General features: G+C 46.2%; 1 protein-coding gene across 1 annotated transcript; it reads left to right on the top strand.

Moving 5' to 3' along the window:
• Positions 1-6544: 6544 nt before the first annotated feature.
• LOC113566098 (polyhomeotic-proximal chromatin protein-like) lies at positions 6545-12400 on the top strand. The gene is made up of 5 exons (XM_026990146.1): positions 6545-7844; positions 7925-8085; positions 8218-8558; positions 8629-10478; positions 10547-12400. The coding sequence occupies exons 1-5, from the start codon at positions 6581-6583 to the stop codon at positions 11446-11448; spliced, it is 4518 nt and encodes a 1505-aa protein (XP_026845947.1). The 5' UTR covers positions 6545-6580; the 3' UTR covers positions 11449-12400.
• Positions 12401-25747: the final 13347 nt, after the last annotated feature.

Genomic DNA, 25747 nt, shown 5'->3' with positions numbered 1-25747 from the left:
GGTGAGATTTGATCAACGATCTATTGTCAATGTCTGGCCCCGCCTTAGAGCTTTAAAATTGGTGAGCCGCTACCACAGTCGCCGTCGCCGTCGTAGTCAGGCGTCGACTGCAGGACTTTTATGCACTCATTTGAAGGTTTTTTATTTGGAAAATGGTGTAGGAACACGACAGGCACGCGTATTACTGGGACATAGACAGAAATGCTATAAGACAGGGAGTAAGAGCGAAGGGAAGTATAAGGGTGAGTAAAGCACGCGCAAAGCAATTTACGCTCATTATAAATTTTTCATTTTACGAAATGCAAAGAGCGGACGCACACACACTTACTTAAATATCCATGACCGCACACATGTTTAAGACGCAGCGCACAATCGTTCGCTCGCTCGCTCATACTTCCGACCCCCCAATAACAAAACCCAACAACAATTGTGTCCCAACGAGTGTATGGCAATTAATTTAAGCGAAAATAAGAGGAATGGGAAGAGACCTGGAGCGCATGCTCGGGCCGGGTCTGCTTTTTATACAGTTAAACTCCAGGGTGAAAGAAGAATAAGCAAAGAAGAGACACGACTAATAAATAAAAAAAAAAAGGAAAAAACCAAAAAAAACTTCAAGTGGAGCCAAAAGGAAAAATCCACAAACACACACACGATTGTCTCTTAGCAATGCTGAGAGCGAGAGAGCATTAATGCAAATACAAGCAGAGTGTGTGCGGTTGTTGGGTGGGGGAGGGTTGGGGTGAGTGGGGGGACGGCAGCAGAACCTAGCAAGCGTAAAAATAATATGGCGGCGGCTGAGAATCGGAAAAAGCGCAGGGGTCTCATCAACATCAGAAAACGCGTCACTAGCAGCGCTGGCCGAACAGCAACAAAGGCAAAAGCAAAAACAGCGACATCGGCAATCATCGACGGAAAACGATGAACGCCTGTGTAGCAATGCGGCGCTGGTTGGCAGAGGGGGAACGACAAGAGCCCACAGAAAAGCACACATACAAACGCACATGGCACACAAAGAGGTTACAAAATGAAAAATGGAATGCCAGAGACAGGCACAGTGGGACACGACTTGTTGGCACGGAGTAAAACAGATGACTGTATTCAGATTCAGATCGGGTGATTTAAAATATTAAAATATATATACATGGTGGGTCCCGATATCTTGCCCCCTAGTTGTACATATAATAATTATTAATTACATACATGTTATTTGATATACCAAATACTTAACGATTATTAGACATATATTTGGTGATTATTTGGTGACCGATTTTTTCTGTAATTGCCTCACCGTGCACACGTTGACGGCCTCTGCGGCGTGTGATGTTCACAGCAGAACAAAAAAATGCAATCCAATAATAGTCGAACGCACGCCACTGTGCGTTCGAGGGAGCAAGCAAAAAAACATTTCACTTTGGGCTTTGCTGCGCATACGCTACCTCGCCCCGTCTCTCCGGCTGTGATCGACAAGCAGAGCTAATAATAAAATAAAGCTAAAGCCGAATGGAACGACCGAAGGTGTGGAATGGGAATGTGAAGCGGAGGGTCGCGGCAGAGCAGGGGAAGCCAGGTAGGCCGTTGGGCCACAGTCCCGATGGTGGTGGTGGTGGTGACAAATGCGAAATGAAAAAAGAAGATGAAGTATAGCAGGCAAGCCAGCAAACAAGCAACAATCGGAGGCAGTCGACAGGGTAGACATTCGAGTGTACAGACACAGAAAACTGGATTCGGTTGTAGAAGATGATGAGAATTCGTCGGGGTGGTTGAGAGCGCGCACACATATATAACCAGCACACATGTACGCCAGATGTAGCCTCGTTTTCCTGCGACAGTGTGTATCTGTGTGGTGACGTTCGTCGTTTGTTTCTTTCCAACCCCAAACCATGCGATAGCGAGCACAGGCCATCGCAGTCACACTTGGGGCTCGATTGCGTTGCTTGTACTGCCATTCCACTCGCACCCGCGATTTTCAGTATAGAGAAAAGTTATCGCTGTGTTGCATGGGTGTGAGAGAAAACTGGTTTCGCATGCCCCAGCTGCCCGCGTCGCGCCGCCGGCCCCGCATTCAACCACACCAACACCAACACATGCGCACTTCATTTTGTTTCGCAGCGCTGCCGCTGTCACTGCCGCTGCTGCTGCTGCTGCTACCGTGTGTTCCCGCTATCGTCTGCGCGCGTCTCAGTCCTAAAATCCACTTGGCAGAGTTCGGTATTCGGTATTCGGTCTGTGCCTCGACTCCGCGCGCAATCACGGGAATACGAGTACGCTGTTGCTGTATGCCGTTCCATTTATAATAACGATACTTTTTTAAATTTTTTATAATGCAACGCAGAACTAGTGTGTGGCTAAGAAGAAGTGAATGCTAAGGCGACAAAACAAAAGAAAACCCATGATGTCGCGAAACAAATGTGTGTGCAGGCGACGCGTCGCTGCCGACGTATACAAACCTAGAGCTGTCGCGTTTTATGTAAGATCGCGTGCACAGGTGCCCCCAACACAGCGCACACAACAAATTTAATACATTGAAAAAAGAGCAGCATTCACCGAGACGAAAACGTCGCCGCCGACATTGCAGTGCAGTGAGAGTGAGTGGGAGCGGGAGCTACGTCGTTTATACTGTCCAGCACACCACCCAAATACAGCACTTAACGCTGCTGCTGACTTGTTTTTGTGTACACTTTTTTGTTGTCTTGTGTTCTACGTTCGTTTATTTGTTGTTTTGACTGTGCGTATGTCTTAGGTTTATTGGCTGTGTATGTGTGTTTTGTGTTTGCATAGTGTTAAAAATCAAAATAGTTGAGGAAACTAAACGAAAAGGCCACGGCAATATGCTATTATTAACAAAAACAAGCATTACCGTCGACGTCGTTGCCGCAAACAACAGAACGCTGCTGCCTCTGCCGTCGTCGCCGCCGTCGCATGCATAACTTTAATTTTTTTAATATATTGTTTTTATTTTGTATAATGGATCGTCGTGCATTGAAGTTTATGCAGAAAAGGTATTATTTTTCGTTTTTTCTTTTGTTAGCTTTCTTTTTATTTCCAAATAAATGAAATTATTATATTTTTTTTATCGTTTTCCGCAGCTGCAGCTGCATATGTGTACATATCTTTATTTGTAACATTATTTTTGTACAATACTTACTTGAATTTGTTTGTTGCACCCGCGCGCGGTTTTAATATGATAACTACCAAGAAAATCAGAAAAAAATATTACTATGATACATATGTAGATGTAGATGCAGGGATGTGTGTGACTAGTGTGACCCTCCCTTACTTAAAAGCGTAGTTTTCCCCGCTGCATGCACACTTTTTTATTGTAACTTTATTGATTGTTTATTGCTAGGGGATCGATTCAATCAATATTACTGAAATCGCTTTTGAACACTGGCCCGGGAGCACAGGCAACAATTTCGCAAGTTCCTAAACCAGTTTTTGTCCCCCCCCTCTATTGAAGCGCATTGTTGTCAACGAATTTCGCAATACATGCCCCTGCCCCGTGTGTATGCGTGCGTCTACTCGTGGTGGTTGATTCCCTTTCGTGGTCTTTGCCACAGTCAATATTGAAACGAAAAGTTCATATCCAAAACAAAAAATACTGTTTTTTTGTTGTATGGCTTAAACTTAATCTGTAGGGGGCAACTCTACTCTGGATATTCTCTCCCGGTCTGACTTTGTGTCCGCTAAGGGTTGCAAAAAGAAGAAAATTATTGTGAATTTAAAAAGCATTTCTGTCAGAAATTTAAATTATGATAAAAAAGAGTGTGATTAAATTAGAATGATATTTACTGTGATGCATAACATATAAAAAAATTTACTTTGTGTATTTTCCATGAGCTGACAACCCTGGTGTGTGGTGTTTGTGTTTGTGTGTGTGTGTGTGTGTGTGTGTGTGTACAAGTGGAGTGTCCATCGGTTTATCCCGCTCACTCGCATCCATTCTCTCATTTGGATGGCAAAACCTGTTTTGTTTCAATAAATATGTTGTCATGTTGTATTCCCGACTCTGTTTTTCGTTCTCCCCCGCATGTCTGCACTGTGGTACTCTTCTCCTCATCGTTGCATGCATGATTACCTCTGCATCCTGCACTGGCTCTATGACCCTGTACCAGATTTTTGTTGTTTTATTTTGTGCTCTCTCTCTCCTTCGGACTCTTCTTTCTCCTCCTCCCCGGCGCATGCTCTCATGTTTTTGTATTGTTTCCCCCGCATTTCTATCATTCCTTCTTGAAACTCATTATCCAGCGGCTGGGTTGGCGATGGAGAACGAAATAGAATTGATGGGGGTGCTGGACTTGTATAGTTTCCTTCAGTCAAACGCACACACGCACACATACACGAAAATTGTACCAACACTAACCAGTCTTTGGGCTGTACATACATACGTTTACCCTCTATTGCCGGTAAAGATGAGGCAACTTCGTCGTCTGTCTGGTACGGCGTCTGGTCAGATTTTAATTTTCTGCACAAGGGTGGGTGGGTGGTTGGTGTTTTGGTACACACATACATGCTCACACACACACAAACACACCCTGCCAGACCGCTGCCACCCGCCCACCGTTTTTCAAGGGTAATGTAATACGAGAACCAAACCAAAATGCAGGGTCGGCTTTTGCTTTACAGATTCCCTCCCTTCTGTTCTTCCCTTATATGGTTCTCGCTAAAATAGCCAGAGGGTTAGCGCGGGGTAGCGGGTCGGGATCAGCGCCTTTAATAGAAACTCTAACAATTTGTTTCTCCCAATCATGAGTCCGTGGTAGCAACTGTCTGAATTTTTGGTTGATTGATGGAAGGTCCTTGAACTCGCGCCTCCACACGAGGCAACATCAGTTTCGGTCTAGATATTGGTTTTACGCTAGTCGTATCCGGATGTCGTCCGTCGTCAGCTGTCTTTCCGGTTAGCTATTTTGTCAGACACGAACCGAACGGGTGTGCAGTTTCTCACATGGAAAGACTTAAAAAAGCGGGAAACCGTAGATAAGGATCGATTGCACTTGCTACCCCTTTAGGTCTATGCAAAGGACATATGTATGCAGTACTGCTCTATCTCTTTCCCCGTTTGCCCTGGGAAAAGCCCTTTTGCATGTTAGCAATTTTCATTGTATGGGGCGTATAAAGTTTTTTCGGGGTGGTGGCAGCCAGAATAGCGAAAAACTGTTTAGGTCGCCGAAACAAAAACAATATTGTTTATGGATGTTTTTGAACTTTTATTCATTAGCCAAATGGGATTCACGGGAAATGCCTTAAGATATCCATAGGTATCCATATCAAAGATCAATTTTATGTATGTTCCTCAAGTGTAAAGATAGCTAGATCGATCTAAGGTACTTTACCTTCTCAAAGTTTTCTGTCGAAACGGAATACGTGGACATGGCACTGGACGTAAAGGTAGAAGAGTAGTGTCGGTCTGTGCTGCCTAAACAGTTGGAAGTAACCTCATGGGAACACAAAAAAGCGGGAACTTTGCGAGCCGCGGCAAGGGCAGTGGCTCTACATTTATACACGATGCTCAGTTAGTAGACTTACTCTTTTTCTCTATTCTCACAACAACTCCAGCCTTGTTTAATGCTCGGAAACGCTTTCTTCTGGGTGTTACACACATCCACTTCTGATACCTCTATGCTCTTTTATAATATCGAAGAATATTTTGCGGCATGCGAAAACCTGTCTTGAAACACCCTCACCCTGTTGTCCATTCTTCTCTAATGTGAATGATCTCGTTGATGGAGTTGTGGCGATGCAGCTGTCCCCCATGCAGTCCCCCCCCCCCCCCCATCGCTATTTCTAAATTTCTGGTCTTTAGCTTTTGCTCTCTGTTTGAGTGCATTGCTGAGCTGATCCTCTCTCTTTCGCGCTCTCTCATCAGAAGCTTTTGTTTGCGCACTCTCTGGTGGCGGTGGGGGCATGGGTTCTGCCAACCTGTTTGCATTGGATTATTGTGTGGCGGAGAAGGGACCCCAACTTGTTTTCGGACAAGACAAGACCATTAGGAAAATATGATTAAAATATGTTTGAGAATATTTAGTTTATTTAGGTTACATGTTTACTAATTTCTCTCTCCTCTTTTGCGTCTCACTCTCCCCCTCGCAGAGCGGACACAGAAAGCGAAACAACAACACCAGCAGCAGCCCCAGGATCCTCTTCAGTACCAGCTCCAGCAGGAGGCGGCACACTACCTCTGAAGGATAACTCGAATATTCGCGAAAAGCCGCTACACAACAGTAACAACAACAATAACAGCTCCCAGCACCAGCAGCAACCTAGCAAGCAGCTCGAGCGGCCCCTGAAGTGCCTGGAAACGCTCGCACAGAAGGCGGGAATCACCTTCGACGAGAAATACGATGTGTCCAGTCCCCCGCATCCGGGTATCGCCCAGCAGCCGTCATCGACACCAGCCGCAGCCACAGTCACTGCCCAAGCCCATCGCAACGGAGGAGCCAACACAGGCGCTGGAACACCCCCCACTGCACGTCGTCACGCACACACACCGGTCACGCCGAACACCCCAAACACCCCGAACACTCCGAACACTCACAACAGCAACCCACAGCAATCCCGACACAGCGGCAGCAACCACACCATGGAGAAGTCACAGAGCCCCGCCCAACAGGTGCCGTCCGCCACATCGGTGCCCCTGCAGATCTCACCGGAGCAGCTGCAGCAGTTCTACGCGAGCAATCCGTATGCCATCCAGGTGAAGCAGGAGTTCCCCACGCACACGGCGGGCACCACCACCACGGAACTGAAGCATGCGACGGGTTTGCTGGACGCCAGCCAGGCAAGCCAGTTGCAGCTCCAACAGCTCCAGCAGCTGACGGCGGCGGCAGCCGATGCAGCCGGAGGAAACGGTTCTGCGGGTGGTGGGGCAGGGAGCCAGGGCGGAGGCGCACCCAGTCCGGCGAACCAGCAGGGACAGCAACAGCACTCGACGGCCATTAGTACGATGTCGCCGATGCAGCTGGCGGCAGCCTCCGGCGGAGTGACTGGTGACTGGTCACAGGGTCGGACGGTGCAGCTGATGCAGCCTTCGACGGGGTTTATCTACCCGCCAATGATGATCTCCGGCAACCTGCTGCACTCCGCGGGCATTGGCCAGCAGCCCATACAAGTGATCACCGCCGGGAAGCCGTTCCAGGGTAACACCCCCCAGATGATCACCACTACCACACAGAACGCCAAGCAGATGATCGGGGGGCAGGGCGGGTTCGCAGGGGGCACCTACGCCATCCCCTCCAGCCAGTCCCCGCAGACGTTGCTCATCTCACCCGTCAACGTCATCTCCCACTCGCCGCAGCAGCAGCAGAGCATTCTTCAGTCGATGGTCGCCCAGCAACAGCAGCAGCAGCAGCAGCAGCAGCAACAGCAACAGCTCAACGCTCAGCAGCAGCAGCAGCTGACAGCGGCTCAGCAGGCGGTGGCCATGGCCAAGGCGGGTGTGGGAGTGGGAGTGGGAGCTGATGCCCAGGGCAAGATGCAGGCACAGAAGGTGGTCCAGAAGGTGACGACCACCACCAACACGGTGCAGGCAGCCTCGGCAGGAGCTGGCGGGGCACAGGCGCAGCAGCAACAGCAACAACAGACCACCACCCAACAGTGTGTCCAGGTCTCGCAGTCGACATTGCCCGGCGTAGGAGTGGGTGTGGGCGTGGGCGGGCAGCTGCTGAATCCGCTGGGCGGGACTGGCGCGGGCCAGGGGCAGCAGATGCTGGGTTCCTGGTTCTGGCAGAACAGCCTGCCGCCCTTCGGCTCGAACTCCATTATACTGCGGGGCCCGCCGGACGGCACTCAGGGCATGTTTATCCAGCAGCAGCCAACCACGCAGACACTCCAGACGCAGCAGAACCGTAAGTGGCCGCATCCGCTAATGCAATCTGCTATCCGTGATCCAGAGCTTATTCCGATTTTCTTCCTCCTCTTTCCACAGAGATCATCCAGTGCAATGTAACCCAGACACCGACCAAGCCTCGCACCCAACTGGAAGCTCTGGTCACCAAGCAACAGCAGCAACAGCAGCAACAGCAGCAACAACAGCAGCAACAACAGCAGCAACAACAGCAGCAACAACAGCAGCAACAACAGCAGCAACAACAGCAGCAGCAGCAACAGCAACAGCAACAACAACAACAACAACAACAACAACAGCAGCAGCAGCAGCAGGCGGCGGCCAATTGCCAGGCGCAGCAGCAGCAGCAACAACAGCAACAGCTAGCGGTAGCCACAGCTCAATTGCAGCAGCAGCAGCAGCAGCAGCAGCTGACGGCCCTTCAGCGGCCTGGAGCGCCGATTATGCCCCACAACGGAACCCAGGTGCGCCCGGCTAGCTCCGTGTCCACGCAGACGGCGCAAAACCAGAACCTGCTCAAGGCCAAGATGCGCAACAAGCAGCAGCCTGTCCGTCCGGCGTTGCCGGCCCTCAAGACGGAGAACGGGCAGGTGGTGGCGGTTGGTGCGGTGCAGAGCAAGTCAGTGGGGCAACACATGGCTGCCATCCAGCAGCAGCACCAGCAGCACCAACAGCAGGCGAACCTCCACCAGGTGGTCACCACAGCGGGAAATAAGTGAGTGACATAGACGCAGTCGGCCTTAGAGTCAACCATATTATTCCCTTTGCTATTTTTGCCTTTTCAGGATGGTCGTCATGAGCACGGGCACGCCCATAACCCTGCAAAATGGTCAGACCCTGCATGCAGCAACAGCGGCCGGAGTGGACAAGCAGCAACAACAGCAACAGCAGCTGCAGCTTATGCACAAGCAGCAGTTCCTACAGCAGCAAATGTTCCAACAGCAGATAGCCGCCATCCAGATCCAACAGCAGGCAGCAGCCCAACAGCAGCAGCAACAGCAACAAGTCGCCCAGCAGCAGCAACAACAACAGCAGCAGCAGGATCAGCGGCAACAGGTGGCACAGGCTCAGGCCCAAGCTCAGGTTCAGGCTCAGCAACAGCAGCAGGCATTGGCGCAGCAGATACTGCAGGTGGCGCCAAACACCTTCATCACCTCCCACCAACAGCAGCAGCAGCAGCTCCACAACCAACTGCTGCAGCAGCAGCTCCAGCAACAGGCGCAGGCCCAAGTGCAAGCTCAGGTTCAAGCTCAGGCACAGGCACAGGCCCAGCAGCAACAGCAACAGCAGCAACAACAGCGGGAGCAGCAGCAGAACATAATCCAACAAATTGTGGTACAGCAGGCGGCTGGGGCGGGTCAACAGCAGCAGCCACAGCAACAGCAACAGCAGCAGCAGACGCAGCCAGGACAATTGCAGCTGAGCAGCGTCCCCTTCTCGGTGTCCTCGACCACGACGCCCGCAGGAATAGCCACCTCGAGTGCCCTCCAGGCCGCTCTCTCCGCCTCCACCTCCGGCGCCATCTTCCAGACGGCCAAGTCGACCATCAGCAGCTCCTCCCTGCCCACCAGCAGCGTGGTGACTATAACAAACCACACAACGGGTCCTCTGGTCACCAGCAGCACAATGGCAGCCAGCCTTCACCAAGCCCAGCTCCAACAGCAGCAGCAACACCAACAACACTTCCAACAGCAACACCAACAGCAGCAGCAACATCAGTTAATCTCCGCCAGCATTGCAGCAGCCACACAGCAACAGCAGCAGGGACCTCCCGCTCTGGCGGCTGCATCGTCCTCACCCGCCACGAACCCCATCATGGCTATGACGTCCATGATGAACGCCACGGTTGGGCCTGTCACCAGCAGTGCAGTGACACCATCTCCTGCAACACTGGTCGCGTTCAGCGCTGCCAGTGGAGCCAGTCATCCGGCGACACCCACCAAGGAGGCGACGCTGAAGATGCCCACCCCCTCCGCCACCCTGGTGCCCATTGGGTCCCCTCTAAACAACAGTGCCGGTGGCCAGGATCACCACGCATCCTCCGTCAACACCACCCCCAGGTCCGTTGGAAGCGCCAGTGCCTCCGCGGAGGCCAGTAGCTCAACCAGTGACTCGAGGGTAAATGGAGAGGCCCCGGAGGCGTCTCACAGCAACAGCACGACCCCCACCACGCCTACGAGGCCCACCATCAGCACGCCCACTACAAGGCAGAGCAATGTGGTGCTGCCCACGAGTAGCTGCAGCACCACTAGCTCCTCCACCCCCACGCACAGTGGGAAGGATGAGGGCAAGGGCGGAGCGAGCACAGCCACCAGCACCACCAGCGCACCTTCAACGCCGACAACGACGATAGTAGGGAACGGGATTGGGATAGCCACCCTGGCCAGGGCAGCGAGTACCACTGCGACCACTACCACCACCACGAGCACCAGCAGCAGCACGACTACACCTACAACCACAACGAGCATCAGCAATGGGAACAGCAACGCGGCGGGGAAAGATCTGCCGAAAGCCATGATTAAGCCTAATGTGCTCACTCATGTCATCGACGGATTCATCATCCAAGAGGCCAACGAGCCCTTTCCTGTAACGAGGCAGCGCTACGCAGACAAGGACATCAGCGACGAGCCGCCAAGTGAGTCTCTTCCCTCCCTCCCTCCTTTGTTTCTGATACTAATCCCTTTTCTGCTCTTCTTCCCACAGAGAAAAAGACTGCCATGCAGGAGGACGCGAAGCTGTGCGGAATAGCCACTGCAACGCCAACCACAACCAAAACCCAAACAGCAGCTGCTAATGCAGCGGGTCTACCCACGGACATGGTGGCCTGCGAGCAGTGTGGCAAGCTGGAGCACAAGGCGAAGCTCAAACGGAAGCGCTTCTGCTCCCCAGGATGCGCTAGGCAGGCGAAGACTTGCGTTGCAGGCATTGGAGCTGCAGCTGCAGCTGGAGGCGGACTGGGAGAGAACAATGGAATGGGAATTGATATGGAAATGGGAGGAATTGTGGGAGTGGATGCCATGGCTCTGGTGGACAAACTGGACGAGGCTATGGCCGAGGAGAAGATGCAGATGCAGACCGACGCCTTGCAGGCGCTGCAGCCCGATCCGATTCCGATGTCGACCACCACGGAGGTGCCACTGGTATCTCTTCCTGTCCTGCCGGTCATGGCAGCCACCCCCGTTCCAGTTCCTCCCTTAGTTGCAGTCGCACTCGCAGTCCCCACTCCTGTGGCCCTACCTGCGGCTCCGTCTCCAGCTCCCACCCCACCTGCGGCTGCAGTGGCGCCCCAGCCACCTGTACCAACACCAACATCCTCCTCGACCGCAGGCGAGCGTTCGCCCATTTGCAACTGGAGCGTGGAGGAGGTCGCTGACTTCATACGGAACCTGCCCGGCTGCCAAGACTATGTGGATGACTTTGTCCAGCAGGAGATCGACGGTCAGGCGCTGCTGCTGCTAAAGGAGAATCACCTGGTAAATGCCATGGGGATGAAGCTGGGTCCCGCCCTCAAGATTGTGGCCAAGGTGGAGTCCATGAAGGAGGTGGTGCCGGCGCCGGGCTCTGGCGAAGTCAAGGAGGCGACGGCAGCGGGAGGAGCTCAATAATATCAAGATCGGCCTGGTGCTCCAGCAGATGCCGATGACGAAGGGATTACCATGCCCACCTACTCGACATCCCCGCCACCATTTTCGCTCCTCCATCTCCGGCTTACATACGGATCGTGGCAATAGAGGGAATTGTTAGAGGCAACTGGCTGCGATCTAAGCACGCGTTTCTGCCGGTGGACGTGGGGGTGGAGGGGAGCAGCCGCACTGCGCTCGGTCAATGATCATATTCACCGAGTACGAGTTCATGGAATGGTAACGAACGATAACATAATAATACTATGTTGGAAGGCCGCCACATGTATGATAGAGCGTAGACTTGGTTGCTGATCACTCGGAGGGTGTCCATGGTCCGTGGCCCCTTCGCAGCCAGCGACTCCTTGATCCAATTGTACATACAGATTTACTCGATCTAAAACTTAATTATAGGCATAGGCATATATTATTTAACAATTGTAAATTGTTTCTCAGAAAAGGGTATTATTACACTGAACCTAGGATTAGCTGCGAATAATGTTTAATATCAGCGCATAAGTCCGGAACCGATTTGAGCATTTCAATTGAACAATTAATTATTAATAGTTTTTATTTCAACTCCATACATAATAATTAACTTAATATTTAATTAGATTGTCAGGATCGGTGAAACAGTTGAGAACAGGGACCGTAGCGATTGTAAGTCGAGACTTACACGGTAATGGCATTCATGATGAATGAATCTTATGAATTTTTGTTGCAGGAAAGATATGGTATATCACTATATAGTATAACCTTGTAGAGCAGAAACTCAATGTTTTAATATATAGCTCCTAACATATAGTATTTTCTAAAGTCGTATCCTATAAATCAGATATTGATCAAATATGCTTCAGTTTTACAAAATGTTATTGGGATACGATTATTATTACTTCCTTAAAGAGGGTAGATATGCCTGGAATTTTTATCATTTATAAGCCACTGCAAAACAAATGTACAATATATATATATACATATGTATATATAATTTTACAATATTTATTTATGAGATCGGAAATGGTAAAATAACTTAATAACATATGAAATATTATTTCTTGACTTTTATTAGTTTGTTGAAGAAATAATGATGGTTGTAAGTTTTAAGCACACACATAGCATAATCATTGTAAACGTCGGATTAGGACTTTGAAATAGGAATCTATGAGAAGACTGATATTTGATAGTAAAACTTCTGAAACCCATTTTCAAGTAAAGCCAACATTTCATCAGACATTGTAAATATAACTGATAATATATCTGAGAGCGAGAATTGTGCACGCCGAAGCGGACCTCTCTGCCCTAAAATTTGTGTAAACGGATCTGGTAGGTAACTTCGCCTTAAAAAATGGTTCTTGCAGGTTCTATTAGGTATTATGTACACTTTATGATACTTATATGAAATTATATCAATCTTCGCATAGATCCCTGTGGAACTGTCATTATCAAGAACTAGTCGCTTGAATTCGGAAAATAAATAATTGTTAAGTGAAATGGTAAAACACGCAAGCCATATGCATTGTTAAATCGAAAATTGAAATATTTTGTATTGCAAAAACTAGAAAAATAATTATTATATACGGTCCCTGGTTCAGAGTCCACTCTGAAGCATCAAATCTTTAAATCATCTACATAATTGTAAATTCTAGTAATTTGCTAGCTCTTTTTTTAATGCCTAATGATAAGTATTTTTTTTGTACAACATTTTTTTTTTGCAATTGCTGAATAAAATAAAAAATTGCACTGTAATATAGTGTAATACATGTGAATACGGAATCGAATGCTCTTATCTCGGGGAATATCTTTCTAAAGCTGTTTGCTATTATACTATTAAAGATGTTGGCCATGACATCAAAGATCTGTCTTGTGTTGTAACGACTGAGAAATCACATCCTCGCAAATTATTCTGCCCAAGTCGACAGTAGATTCGTTTTTTTCGAGCAGCACACACTCACAAGCACGAGTGCATATGAAAAAACCAAAAAAAATAAAAAAAAAAAAACCAACTGGATTATCTTTAGTCATTCATGTTTCATATACATCTAATTCTGTTTTTACACGGTTGATTGGTTCCTGAAAAAACCGTGTAAAAAAGACATAAACTTTATGCAAAAATAGGTGATTGGTTCCGTATCTCTAACACCTATTAAAATTACGTAAAAAAAATTGGGAAACTTAAAAACAATTTTTGCTATCTACAATTGCTCTGGCCAGTAAATTTGATTGTATGTATGTATGTATACGCAAAAAAACGAAAGAGACAAATATGTACATATTCTTCTTATGCTCTTTCTTGTTTTCAGTTGGTTTTTAGCTGTTTGAGAGCTGTGAGTGTTTTTACATTGTATTTGTGTTGGGTTATTTCAAACCGTGTTAAATGAAATAAAACCGTGTACAAAAATTTGAAAATTTTTGATTTTCAAACCGTGTTTGTTTCAAAACCGTGTAAAAACAGAATTCGGTGCATGTTTTCTGTAATTAACTCTGCCTGTTTTTCCCCATAAGGTCTCACCCACATTCTAGTTAGTTACAATTACCAAGATGTGGACCCGCCTTTGAATTCTTGAATTGTTGAATATTTTCAGACTGAAAAGTACGTATTTTCTGCGCCTTTGTACATATGTATATGTATGTAGGCTTCTGGTACTGATTCAGCTGGTCGGACGAGCTGAACTGACGAAACCGAATAGGCAGCGGGCCGCGGTTAGAGACGAAGCATCGGTAAAATAGGCATCACGAAAAACCCCGCCATAGAACAGACTTTTGGTCCCTCATGCAACATCTTGGTACGGAATAGTCTTGATTACTCTCAAGTCTAGGGGAATACAACCATATGCAAGAAATCGCCAATTTCAATAAACTGAGCAAGAACGAGGGGGAACGTTGTGAGTTGCCGCGGACACCGCAACTCTACATTTATACCCGATACTTATTCAGTATGGCTCTCCTCCACCAGACGGCGCTAATATTAAACGACACGACAAAGAGTGCGTGCGAGAGAGACAGAAAATCAGTCTGAGCGTGACGTCGGGCGCTGCGTAGCCACTGCAAATTGATTTGTTCCTTTTGGCTATAAAAATGATCCGATCTGATCTATATTTAGCAACCGGATAGATATAGTCATTCTCTATGATTGTGCGTTTTTAGTTTTTTCGAATCTGCAATATTGTGGATGCCCCAGATTTTCGTCCTTTGCGTGGGCAGAAGGGGGTGTGGCGAAATTTCGACACAAAATGGTCAAGGTCCGATATTACAGGAGTGTGGATACCAAATTTGGTTGTTCTAGCTTTTATAGTCTCTGAGATCTAGGAACTCACATTTTGCAAACCGACCATGAAACCTGCGTGTTAGAGAGAGACAGAGCGAGAACGAATGAAATTGTTTTCTTGATTCTGGCTATAATAATTATACGATCTGGTTCAGATTTTACACTCTAGAACATATAGTCATCCTCTACGATTCTGCGTTTTCAGTTTTTTCGTATCTTTGAAATTGTGGATGCCACAGATTTTCGCCATTTGTGGGCGTGGAAGTGGGCGGGCAAAGTTTTAAAATATACTTGCAGCAGTGAAATATCACAGAAGTCCGGATATAAAACGTCGTTGCTCTAGCTCTTATAGTCTTTGAGCACTAGGCGCTGAAGGGGACGGACGGACGGACAGACGGACGGACGGACAGACGGACAAACAGACAGGGCTCAATCGACTCGGCTATTGATGCTGATCAAGAATATATACTTTATGGGGTCGGAAACGATTCCTTCTGGACGTTACACACAGCCACTTTTACCACAAATCTAATATACCCCAATACTCATTTTGAGTATCGGGTATAAAAACACATTTTAGGCGAGTTATGCACAAGCAAAAAATTAAAAGAAGGCTGCTATGAAAGGGTACATATCATTTTTGTGTCATAAGACCATAAGCGCCCGCGGGAACTATGACAAAATTTAAAAGGGTCATAACGTCCTAAGTTTCTAAAAACTTGCAAAATGCATCAATAAAATCAATAAAAGTACCTTTAAAAAATGTTCCGTTTATTATGCTATATCGTTTTTTATTGCTGTTCGGGCGAAGCCCGAGTGTAAATTTTATACCATTGTTTTATTGCCTATCAATTCACTTTCTTTTCTATTTTGGTCATTATACTAAACTAACGTAACGTAAGCGTAGCTTTATCTATGCTCGCTCAGCAACATGCTCTCATTTAATCATCTATTCTTATCTATGCTCGCTCTTGTTATCTTTTCTTTCCTATGCCGTCGCTAAGCCGTCAGCAGCTGCGCCTGCTCTAGCAGTTACCGCTTGATATAGTTGGAGAACAGACCCCTTTTGTCCCCAATCTATTACTTTGGCTCGAGATCGGCTCGCTTGCCTCATCCAAGTGTTTCACTCTAATACTATTGTAAAAGGCTCTGGCATCTTTGGCCACCCTCAACACACAAATACCTATAATAAAATTTATAACGTTTTCGGAAATTAATAATTTGTGAAATTATTGAACAATCATAGTCAGCGAAAAAGCTCGTTGTCTCAACATTTGGTGACCCCGACGTGATCGTCAGTAACAATTTGGAAATAAACAATTATAAACAGTGAAAATTATCCGCTAAACATAACTGTTCGAACGCGAAGCGGTTAGTTCCCATTTCGTCGCGCGCTTGCTTACAAGCACTAATACAGCTACGTGCATTAGCGGCTTCGGGTTCGCTGCACTTGCGCTTGCATACCAAAAAAATCAAACGGTTGGTTCTTCGATTCTTCTTTGTGCTTTGCTCGCTGCTGCCTGTCGAAAATGGATGAGTCTAATGACGTGCCGGAAAACAGGGTGTCTTTTTACAAACTAAAGGCACTCTCAATATACAACAAAGCCGTTTCACTTCGAGAGACGATATTGAATGATGAAAACAACCCAATCAGTGAAGATGCGCTAAGTGTTCATTTAAAATTCTTGGAAAAAATATCCGACTCATTTAATGTTACTCATTCTAATTTAGAAGAGCTTGATGTAAGCGAAATTGGCAGCGACTTAAGCAACAATTTTGAGGATTTGGCGATGGAAATCGAAGTTCGTATTCGCTCAGCACTCCGCAGGACTACCCAGAACATGCCGCATCACTCAACGATACGACCCGAGCTCAACGTTACTGCCTCCGGAAATGTACGGTCACGATATCATATTCCTGACATTAAACTTCCCACTTTCCGTGGAGGTTATACTGAGTGGGCAGACTTTTACTCGATGTTTAGCACAGTAATAGATCAGGAGCCCTTTCTATCAAAGATTGAGAAGTTCCAGCACCTGCGCTCATGTTTGGATGGACCTGCCCTGGAGGCTGTTCGCTCTTTGGAAGTATCGGAGAGCAATTATGATATTGCATTGGACATTTTAAACAATCGTTTCAATAATAAACGTTTAATCTTTCAGGCACACGTCGCTGAGATTCTGAGGCATGAGAAGGTTGAAGATGGGTCAACTACAAAGCTACGTACTTTATCGGACAAGCTTCATTCTCACATGAGAGCGCTTAGATCGATGGGTACCATGGAGGAAATAGCTGGATGCATCATCGTTCACTCCACATACAAGTATCTCGACTCTGATACCAGGACCAAATGGGAGGAGCTGTCGCCCCCTAACGTCATACCAACATGGGACCATTTTTCGGCTTTTTTGGAGAGGAGATGTCAAGCCATGGAGACCATGGATCAAGCTATGTTGATTCAAATCCATAGCAGTCAGGTTGGAAAACATAAACGAATCACTCATTCAAAACACAGTCTTGTTGCTACAAATACAATCGTATTGGAATGCGTGTTCTGTGATAATAAAGGGCATAACATTTACAGCTGCACTCGCTTTGGAAACCTTTCGCCATCTTTGCGTCTTAGAGAGGCAAGGAAGCTTAGAGTTTGCTTCAACTGTTTGAAGAAGGGACATCGGAATACCTCCTGCAGTTCAGGCTCTTGTCGCACATGCGGTGAAAAGCATCATACCCTTTTACATATCAACAATCCGCTGCCTACGTCAGTTAACACGGAACCTGCAAACGCTACTACGTCTCCTATTCAGACAGACTTATGCCCAGGCCCCAATCTTTCAAGTTCTCTTGTTGCCGCTTCATCACCATGCTCGCCTCCTGCTCAGAATCTTAGCTCAGACGTAGTGCTTCTAGCCACGACAGTCATTATGATAAAGAGTCGAGTTGGTGATCTTCTTCCTTGCCGGGCTCTTCTGGATTCAGGCTCTCAGATTAATTTAATAACCTCTCGCTTTGCTCAGAGGCTTCAGCTGAAACGAGCCAAAGGGTCGGTATCAGTATCGGGTATCGGCGCTGATTCTGCATTTCACACGGAAGGTTCAGTTAATTTGGTCATTCAATCCAGGACTTCCGATTACTTCACGAGTCTCACAGCTCTCGTTGCTCCACGTATTACAGGAAACCAGCCTGCTTCTTCATTTGATGTATCCAAATGGGAAATGCCATCCAATATCAGCCTTGCTGACCCACACTTTAACAAATCTCAGCGCATCGATGTACTTATTGGAGCCAGCTTATTTTACGACATTTTATGCGTTGGACAGATCAAATTGGAGAGGGGACTTCCTATAATACAAAAAACCCGTCTCGGCTGGGTTGTCACAGGTGGAGGTCAGTACTCCCGCAGCTCAGTGCTCCTAGCTGCCTCTAGTTCGACGGAATTGAGTCAAACGCCTACCGTTGGTTTGGATGAGCTAGTGCGAAGGTTCTGGGAAGTGGAAAACTGCCACGGTCCCGCTACAGAAGCAACAAAGGAGGAAATTGCTTGCGAGGAACATTTCAAAAAACATTGCGGTCGGCTTCCAAGTGGCGAATATTGCGTTCAATTGCCTTTAAAGCTGAGTGACAGTCTTCTTGGAGATTCTTATCAACAAGCCTATCGCAGATTTCTCAATCTAGAGCGCAAGTTGGTTCGCAAACCGCTTCTCAAGGCCCAATACGCCGCATTTATAAAGGAATACGTCGATTTGAATCACATGTCCCCTGTCAAAAGTGACGCACTTAAACAATGCAAATTTTTTCTTCCTCATCACTGCGTCTTAAGAGAAGACAAAACCACCACAAAACTCCGAGTAGTTTTCGACGGATCCGCTTGTACATCTACAGGATATTCCCTCAACGATATATTGATGTCAGGCCCAACAATTCAGCCAAAGTTAGTTACGACTCTTCTTCGATTTCGTACCTTTCGTATAGCATTGACTGGTGACATTTGTAAAATGTATAGATGCGTCCGTGTCTCGCCCCAAGATAGTTTTCTGCAGTGCATACTGTGGCGTGACTCACCCCTCGAGGAGCTAAGGACATTCAAGCTGGATACCGTGACCTATGGAACGAAACCAGCAGCATTTCTGGCCGTCCGTTCTATGCACCAACTAGCGGCAGACGAGAGTTCGTCATATCCAATTGGCTCTGAAGTTGTGCTGCGGGACTTTTACGTGGATGATTTGCTAACGGGGGGAGATACTACAAATGAGGTGCTGGAAATAATTCGCCAGGTGTCAGGACTATTAGCCAAAGGAAATTTCAAGATCAGAAAATGGTGTTCCAACGATACATATGTACTCGATCAAACACCCCATGAAGATAGGGAAACATTTGTTAAATTTACTGATGGCAGCGATGTAACCAAGACGCTAGGTTTAGCATGGAATCCCACTTCGGATGAGCTATTATTTTCATTCTGTCCCAATCAAGTCCCTTCGAAACCAACTAAGCGAGTTGTATTGTCAACTATTGCACGATTTTATGATCCACTCGGACTTATAGGGCCAGTTATTACTAAAGCAAAAATATTTCTACAGCAGCTGTGGAAAGAAAAGCTTCATTGGGATGAAAGTCTGCCAGTCTCCTTACGCACAACTTGGATCAACTTTATTCAGCAGTTTGACTCTATGCAACAAATTTCTTTCCCGCGCCTATCTTTCCTTCGAAGCAGCAACCTTGAAATGCATGGATTTTGTGATGCCAGCATGAGTGCTTATGGAGCTTGCATCTACGCTGTTTCGCAAGGCGACAATGGAGTCAAGGCAAATCTTCTATCTTCCAGATCTCGTGTAGCGCCACTGAAGACTATCACAATACCCAAGTTGGAATTATGTGGTGCAGCGCTACTCGCTCAGCTTATGCATGAAGTGTCTTTGATGAACTTCAAGTGCTCTTATTATTGCTGGTGTGACTCCACAGTCGTTTTGGCTTGGATCAAGAATCAACCATCCAACTTCAATGTATTTGTCGCTAATAGACTTTCTGTTATTCAGGAACTCACATCTGGAATGTCTTGGCTGCACGTGCCAACTGATCTAAACCCTGCCGATATGCTTTCTCGAGGATCATTACCAGCTGAGCTCATCAATTCTCATCTTTGGAAGTATGGACCTACATACTTGACAGCCAGTAAGGATCAATGGCCAAGTACACCTGCTCTTCCAGAGCCGGTTTTGGAGGCACGAAAAACCATACTAATTACAAACTGCGCGTCAAGATATTTGGTGGAAGAATCAAAGTTTGTAAATTCCTTCCCCAAAATGCAACGAATTTTTGCGTATGTATGCAAATTCATTCATCGACGAAAGTCTGGAATAACTGTGGAGGACTTGCGTTTGGGAACCGAACTGCTTATTCGTCTTACTCAACAATCTCGTCTATCCACTGAAATAAGAGCCCTGGAAACGCGAAAGGACATCAAGGCTTCAAGCTCGATCGCCTCTCTTTCGCCATTTTTAGATGATTGCGGTTTGCTTCGAGTTGGAGGGCGTCTTAAAAACTCTACCTTGGACTTTGAAGCACGGCATCCCATAATATTGCCCAAGAATCATTCCATCACTTCTGCTCTGATACGGCACTTACACGAAAAGCACCTTCACGCTGGACCCCAGTCGCTATTAGCCATCATTCGTCAAACGTACTGGCCAATCGGTGGCCGAAAGACCGTAGCACACGTAATCCAAAAGTGTGTCAGATGCTTTAGAGTGAAGCCTCGAACTCTCGAGCAAATAATGGCAGATCTTCCGGTGGACAGAGTCAGCGAATCTCGTGCATTTTTAGTTACCGGCGTGGACTATTGCGGTCCGTTCCTGTATAAATCAGAAGTTCGAAACCGGCCCCCACTAAAGTGCTACATGAGCATTTTTATATGCTTCTCCACCAAGGCGGTTCACATCGAGCTTGTGAAGGATCTTACAACATCTGCGTTCCTCTCTGCTCTTCGCCGTTTCATTTGCACCCGTGGAAGACCGATTCGTATTTGGTCAGATAATGCCACAAATTTTGTTGGAGCGCGGAACGAACTGGCGGAACTTAAGTCGCTATTCCTAAGCGACAGTCATCAAGAAGCCGTGCATCAAGCTTTTCTCAACGATTGCATCGATTGGCGTTTCATTCCTCCTAGATCGCCACATTTTGGAGGATTGTGGGAGGCGTCAGTCAAGCTTGCTAAGCATCATCTTCGACGTGCCCTCGGATCCTCGCTTCTTGGATTTGATGAGCTGCGCACTCTCGCGTGCAATATCTGTGCAATCATTAATTCAAGGCCATTGTTTCCTCTTTCAGAGAACCCTGCAGATCTCGATGTACTCACGCCCAGCCATTTTCTAGTTGGCGCCCCTATCACAACCTTCTTGGAGCCTGACTTGGTTCATTTAAACGTCGATCGCTTGGACCGTTGGCAGAAGGTCACACAGCTTCAGCAAATCTTTTGGTCTCGCTGGCGCCAATCGTATTTAACCAGTCTTCAAGAAAGAACGAAGTGGCGCACCCGGAATCCTGAGCTTCACGTCAATGATGTCGTTCTTGTTAAGGACGAGAACTTCCCTCCTCTGAAGTGGCCTCTAGCGAGAATCCTCGAGCTCATCCCAGGAGCTGATGGCGTATCTCGAGTCGCCTTGATCAGGATGGCTACAGGTGTTAGCCGAAGAGCACTTGCAAAACTATGTCTATTGCCTCTACGAGATGAGGTGAAAGGCATGGATCCTTCCACGGGGGGAGTATGTTCGGGCGAAGCCCGAGTGTAAATTTTATACCATTGTTTTATTGCCTATCAATTCACTTTCTTTTCTATTTTGGTCATTATACTAAACTAACGTAACGTAAGCGTAGCTTTATCTATGCTCGCTCAGCAACATGCTCTCATTTAATCATCTATTCTTATCTATGCTCGCTCTTGTTATCTTTTCTTTCCTATGCCGTCGCTAAGCCGTCAGCAGCTGCGCCTGCTCTAGCAGTTACCGCTTGATATAGTTGGAGAACAGACCCCTTTTGTCCCCAATCTATTACTTTGGCTCGAGATCGGCTCGCTTGCCTCATCCAAGTGTTTCACTCTAATACTATTGTAAAAGGCTCTGGCATCTTTGGCCACCCTCAACACACAAATACCTATAATAAAATTTATAACGTTTTCGGAAATTAATAATTTGTGAAATTATTGAACAATCATAGTCAGCGAAAAAGCTCGTTGTCTCAACAATTGCATTTTACATGTTTTATGCACAATGATCTTCTAATAAGTTTTTCATTGATTTTCAAACAAGGCGCACTCAAAATGGAAGCTTGCTCTGAATATAGAATTGTTGCGGGATTTCGAAAGAAATTCAAAGTGGTGTCTTCTAACAAGTTCTTACCAATAGTTTGCGTTATATTTGTTACATAAAAGCACTTACCATACAGTAAATATGTAGATGTGCCCGTTCATACAACGAACATGTCGCATATCGAACACAGAATACCCGGGTCAGACCCGAAGCCCATGGGACGCAATATTCTCTGAAGAGACTAGTGTATCCTTGTCCAATACTGGCGTGAGCACTCAAATGAGTCACGAGTGCAACCACAACAATGCTTTTCCCCAAGAATTAATAAAAAAGCTAGAATTAAATAATAATGTAAATGTCCAGTATGAAAAAAAAACTTAAAAAGAAAAGCAGAAACGAAACTGCATATTCAGTTGCTTATCCGAAAAAAAGAAGTCAAAAAGTGACTTCCCTGAACACAAAACAGTCCAAAATGCAAAATGACACAAAAATTAGTGTGCACCCGCCATGAAACTATTTAAGCTGACTGCGATACGACTATAGAAGCTGGCTGTTATGAAAAATTGAATGCTTCCTGCTTTATAGTAAGCAAAGTTGTCGGCTATTCCTAAAATGTTTGAGAATGTTTTAACTCCGCACTTGCAACATCTCTGCAAGTCACTTATATCTCCAACTCAGCATGGATTTATAAGGCGGCGATCAACCACCACGAACTTGTTAGAGTTTACCTCTTTCATTATTAAAGGCTTTGAAGGTAACTTACAGACGGATGTTATTTACACCGACTTTAGTAAAGCATTCGACTCTGTAAACCATTCCCTTTTAGCGCATAAACTTGACCTTTTAGGGTTTCCGCCCAACCGCCTGAGATGGATTTCTAGCTATCTTTGTTCCAGGTCTCAAAGAGTCCTCTTCAAAAACTCCAGTAAAGGTTTCTTCGGGAGTACCACAGGGCAGCCATCTAGGCCCCTTACTCTTCACACTCTTTATTAATGACTTGCCTTCAGTATTAACATACTCTCGAGTACTTATGTATGCGGATGATATTAAACTCTGTGTCTAGTACAAGGACATTTCATTTCATTCTCGCTTGCAATCCGATCTCAATAGCTTTCAGTCATGGTGTTGTGCAAACTTGTTACACCTTAATGCCTCGAAATGCAAAGTTATGACATTTCATCGTTCTAGCCCTTTGTTGGCTCCCTATACCCTATTTGGTGGATCTCTTGAGAGAATTACATTGGTGGATGAACTGGGTGTTATGTTAGACCCCAAGATAAAGTTTTCCAAACACATTTCTACCATGGTAAATAAGGCCATGGGCGTGCTTGGGTTTATAAAGAGGTGGTCAAAGGAATTTGACGACCCCTATATAACAAAGACTCTCTATACCTCGCTTGTTCGTCCGATCTTAGAATACGGCTTCTGTGTATGGTGCCCTCAGTACAAAGTACACCAGGACCGTATAAAATCAGTACAGAAAAACTTTTTACTCTTTGCTCTGCGGGGCCTTAACTGGGATGCGGGTGTATGACTCCCATCTTACTCTAGTAGACTACTATTAGTAAACCTCCCATCCTTAGTTAACCGTAGAAAATGCTTGGTGTGATATTTATGCACAACTTGATCAGGGGTGACATAGACAGCCCTGATCTGTTGAGCCGCATAAACTTCACGATTCCTATTAGACTGACTAGAAATTTTATACCGTTGTTCCTTCCACTTTGTAGATCGAATTATTCCTTGCATGAACCGTTTAGGGTCTTATGCTCGGATTATAATTCCCTCTCTTATTAAATTACTAATACTTACACACCTTCCTATTAATCAGGAATTGTAGTGGTATTTGTATTTTGATTGCATGCTTAGTTTCTTAGTAAGTTTAGTGCTAATTTTCCTCGAATGTTAGTCTAATAGCTATCTTTCTTGCATGTTCGCGTTCGGTTCGGCTACGCACCGTGCGTCATGTGGCAGCGCCCCTCGGTCGGTTGAGCGGGAGGAGGGCTGCGTTTTGCCTGGGATCCGCGCGTAACAGCCATCTGCTGGTTTTACACGGGCCACTTGACGGTGCAGTAACTGCATCGCCTCTTGAAAGATGCAGTCATTGCATGTCAACTTCCAAGATATATAGAAAAAAAAAAAAAATAGTAGAATTTAATAAAGGTGGCTATGAAAAAATAATTAAAGCTGGCTACTATGAAACCACAGACTTTTAAAAGCTCGCTATGAACGCTAAACTGTTGACATTGACATGGAGAGATCCTAGCGTGTAATTGATGACATTGTCATCAAGCAGTGTGTGCTTTTTATAAGCGAGGATTTTAGTGGAAAAATAAAAAAAAACGAGGGGGAACGTTGTGAGTTGCTGCGGAGACCGCAACTCTACATTTATATTCGATACGTATGTAGTCAGTATGGCTCTCCTCCGTCAGACGCCGCTAATATTAAACGACACGACAAAGAGTGCGTGCGAGAGAGACAGAAAATCAGTCTGAGCGTGACGTCGGGCGCTGCGTAGCCACTGCAAATTGATTTGATCCTTTTGGCTACAAAAATGATCCGAACTGATCCAGATTCAGCAATCTGATAGATATGGTCATTATCTATGATTCTGAGTTTTTAGTTTTCTCGAATGTGCAATATTGTGGATGCAACAGATTTTCGTCCTTTCTGGGGGCGGAAGGGGGTGGGGCGAAATTCTGAGATATACGTTTTATAGTGAGATCTAACAAAAGTGCGGATACCAAATTTGGTTACTCTAGCCTTAATAGTCTCTGAGATTTGTGGATACCCCAGATTTTCGTCCTTTGCGGGGGCGAAAGGGGGTGTGGCGAAATTTTGACACGAAATGGTCAAGGTCCGATATCACAGGAGTGTGGATACCAAATTTGGTTGCTCTGGCTCTTATAGGTTCTGAGATCCTTGAACTCATATTTTGCAATTGGCAAAACCGACCATGAAACCTGTGTGTTAGAGAGAGACAGGGCGAGAAAGAATGAAATTGTTTTCTTGATTCTGGCTATAATAATTATACGATCTGGTTGAGATTTTACACTCTAGAACATATAGTCATCCTCTACGATTCTGTGTTTTTGGTTTTATCGTATCTTTAAAAATGTGGATGCCACAAATTTTCGTCCTTTGTGGTGGCGAAGTGGGCGTGGCGAAGTTTTGAAATATTTTTGTAGCAGTGACATATCTCAGAAGTCTGGATCCAAAACATCGTTGCTCTAGCTCTTATAGTCTTTGAGCACTAGGCGCTGAAGGGGACGGACAGACGGACGGACGGACAGACAGACAGGGCTCAATCGACTCGGCTATTGATGCTTATCAAGAATATATATACTTTATGGGGTCGGAAACGTTTCCTTCTGGACGTTACACACATCCACTTTTACCACAAATCTAATATACCCCAATACTTATTTTGAGTATCGGGTATAATAATAATAAGGCTTGGTTAGGTTAAGGCGGTAGGCTGGGGAAGCGAAAAATGGAAATAGCAATAGAGATACAAACCCCAAGATACTTGACCGATTGCATGCAAAAATGACTTTTTTCGATGTTTATTGTCAGTCCAGCCTTTCGAATTTTCGGAGAAACCGTCTCCAGCACTTTCATGTGTGAGGCAAAGCTATCAGAGATTATGAGAAAATCATCCAAGTACACGAATACTTCGTTGCGAAGTGCAAACGGGATGACTTTATCCATCAGT

Source organism: Drosophila persimilis, unplaced genomic scaffold (genome assembly GCF_003286085.1).
Source record: "Drosophila persimilis strain 14011-0111.01,24,50 unplaced genomic scaffold, DperRS2 tig00000520-arrow-pilon, whole genome shotgun sequence".
In the NCBI taxonomy this organism is placed as follows: domain Eukaryota; kingdom Metazoa; phylum Arthropoda; class Insecta; order Diptera; family Drosophilidae; genus Drosophila; species Drosophila persimilis.
The sequence above is the reverse complement of the archived record's forward strand: the minus strand, read 5'-3'. Positions and strand labels throughout refer to the sequence as shown.

Bases quoted from the DNA above. Each gene is read 5' to 3' on its own strand.
- LOC113566098 (XM_026990146.1), top strand. From the start codon at position 6,581: ATGGAGAAGTCACAGAGCCCCGCCCAACAGGTGCCGTCCGCCACATCG. The intron at 7,845-7,924 runs GTAAGTGGCCGC...CTCTTTCCACAG, and splicing joins ACTCCAGACGCAGCAGAACC to AGATCATCCAGTGCAATGTA. The intron at 8,559-8,628 runs GTGAGTGACATA...TTGCCTTTTCAG, and splicing joins GTCACCACAGCGGGAAATAA to GATGGTCGTCATGAGCACGG.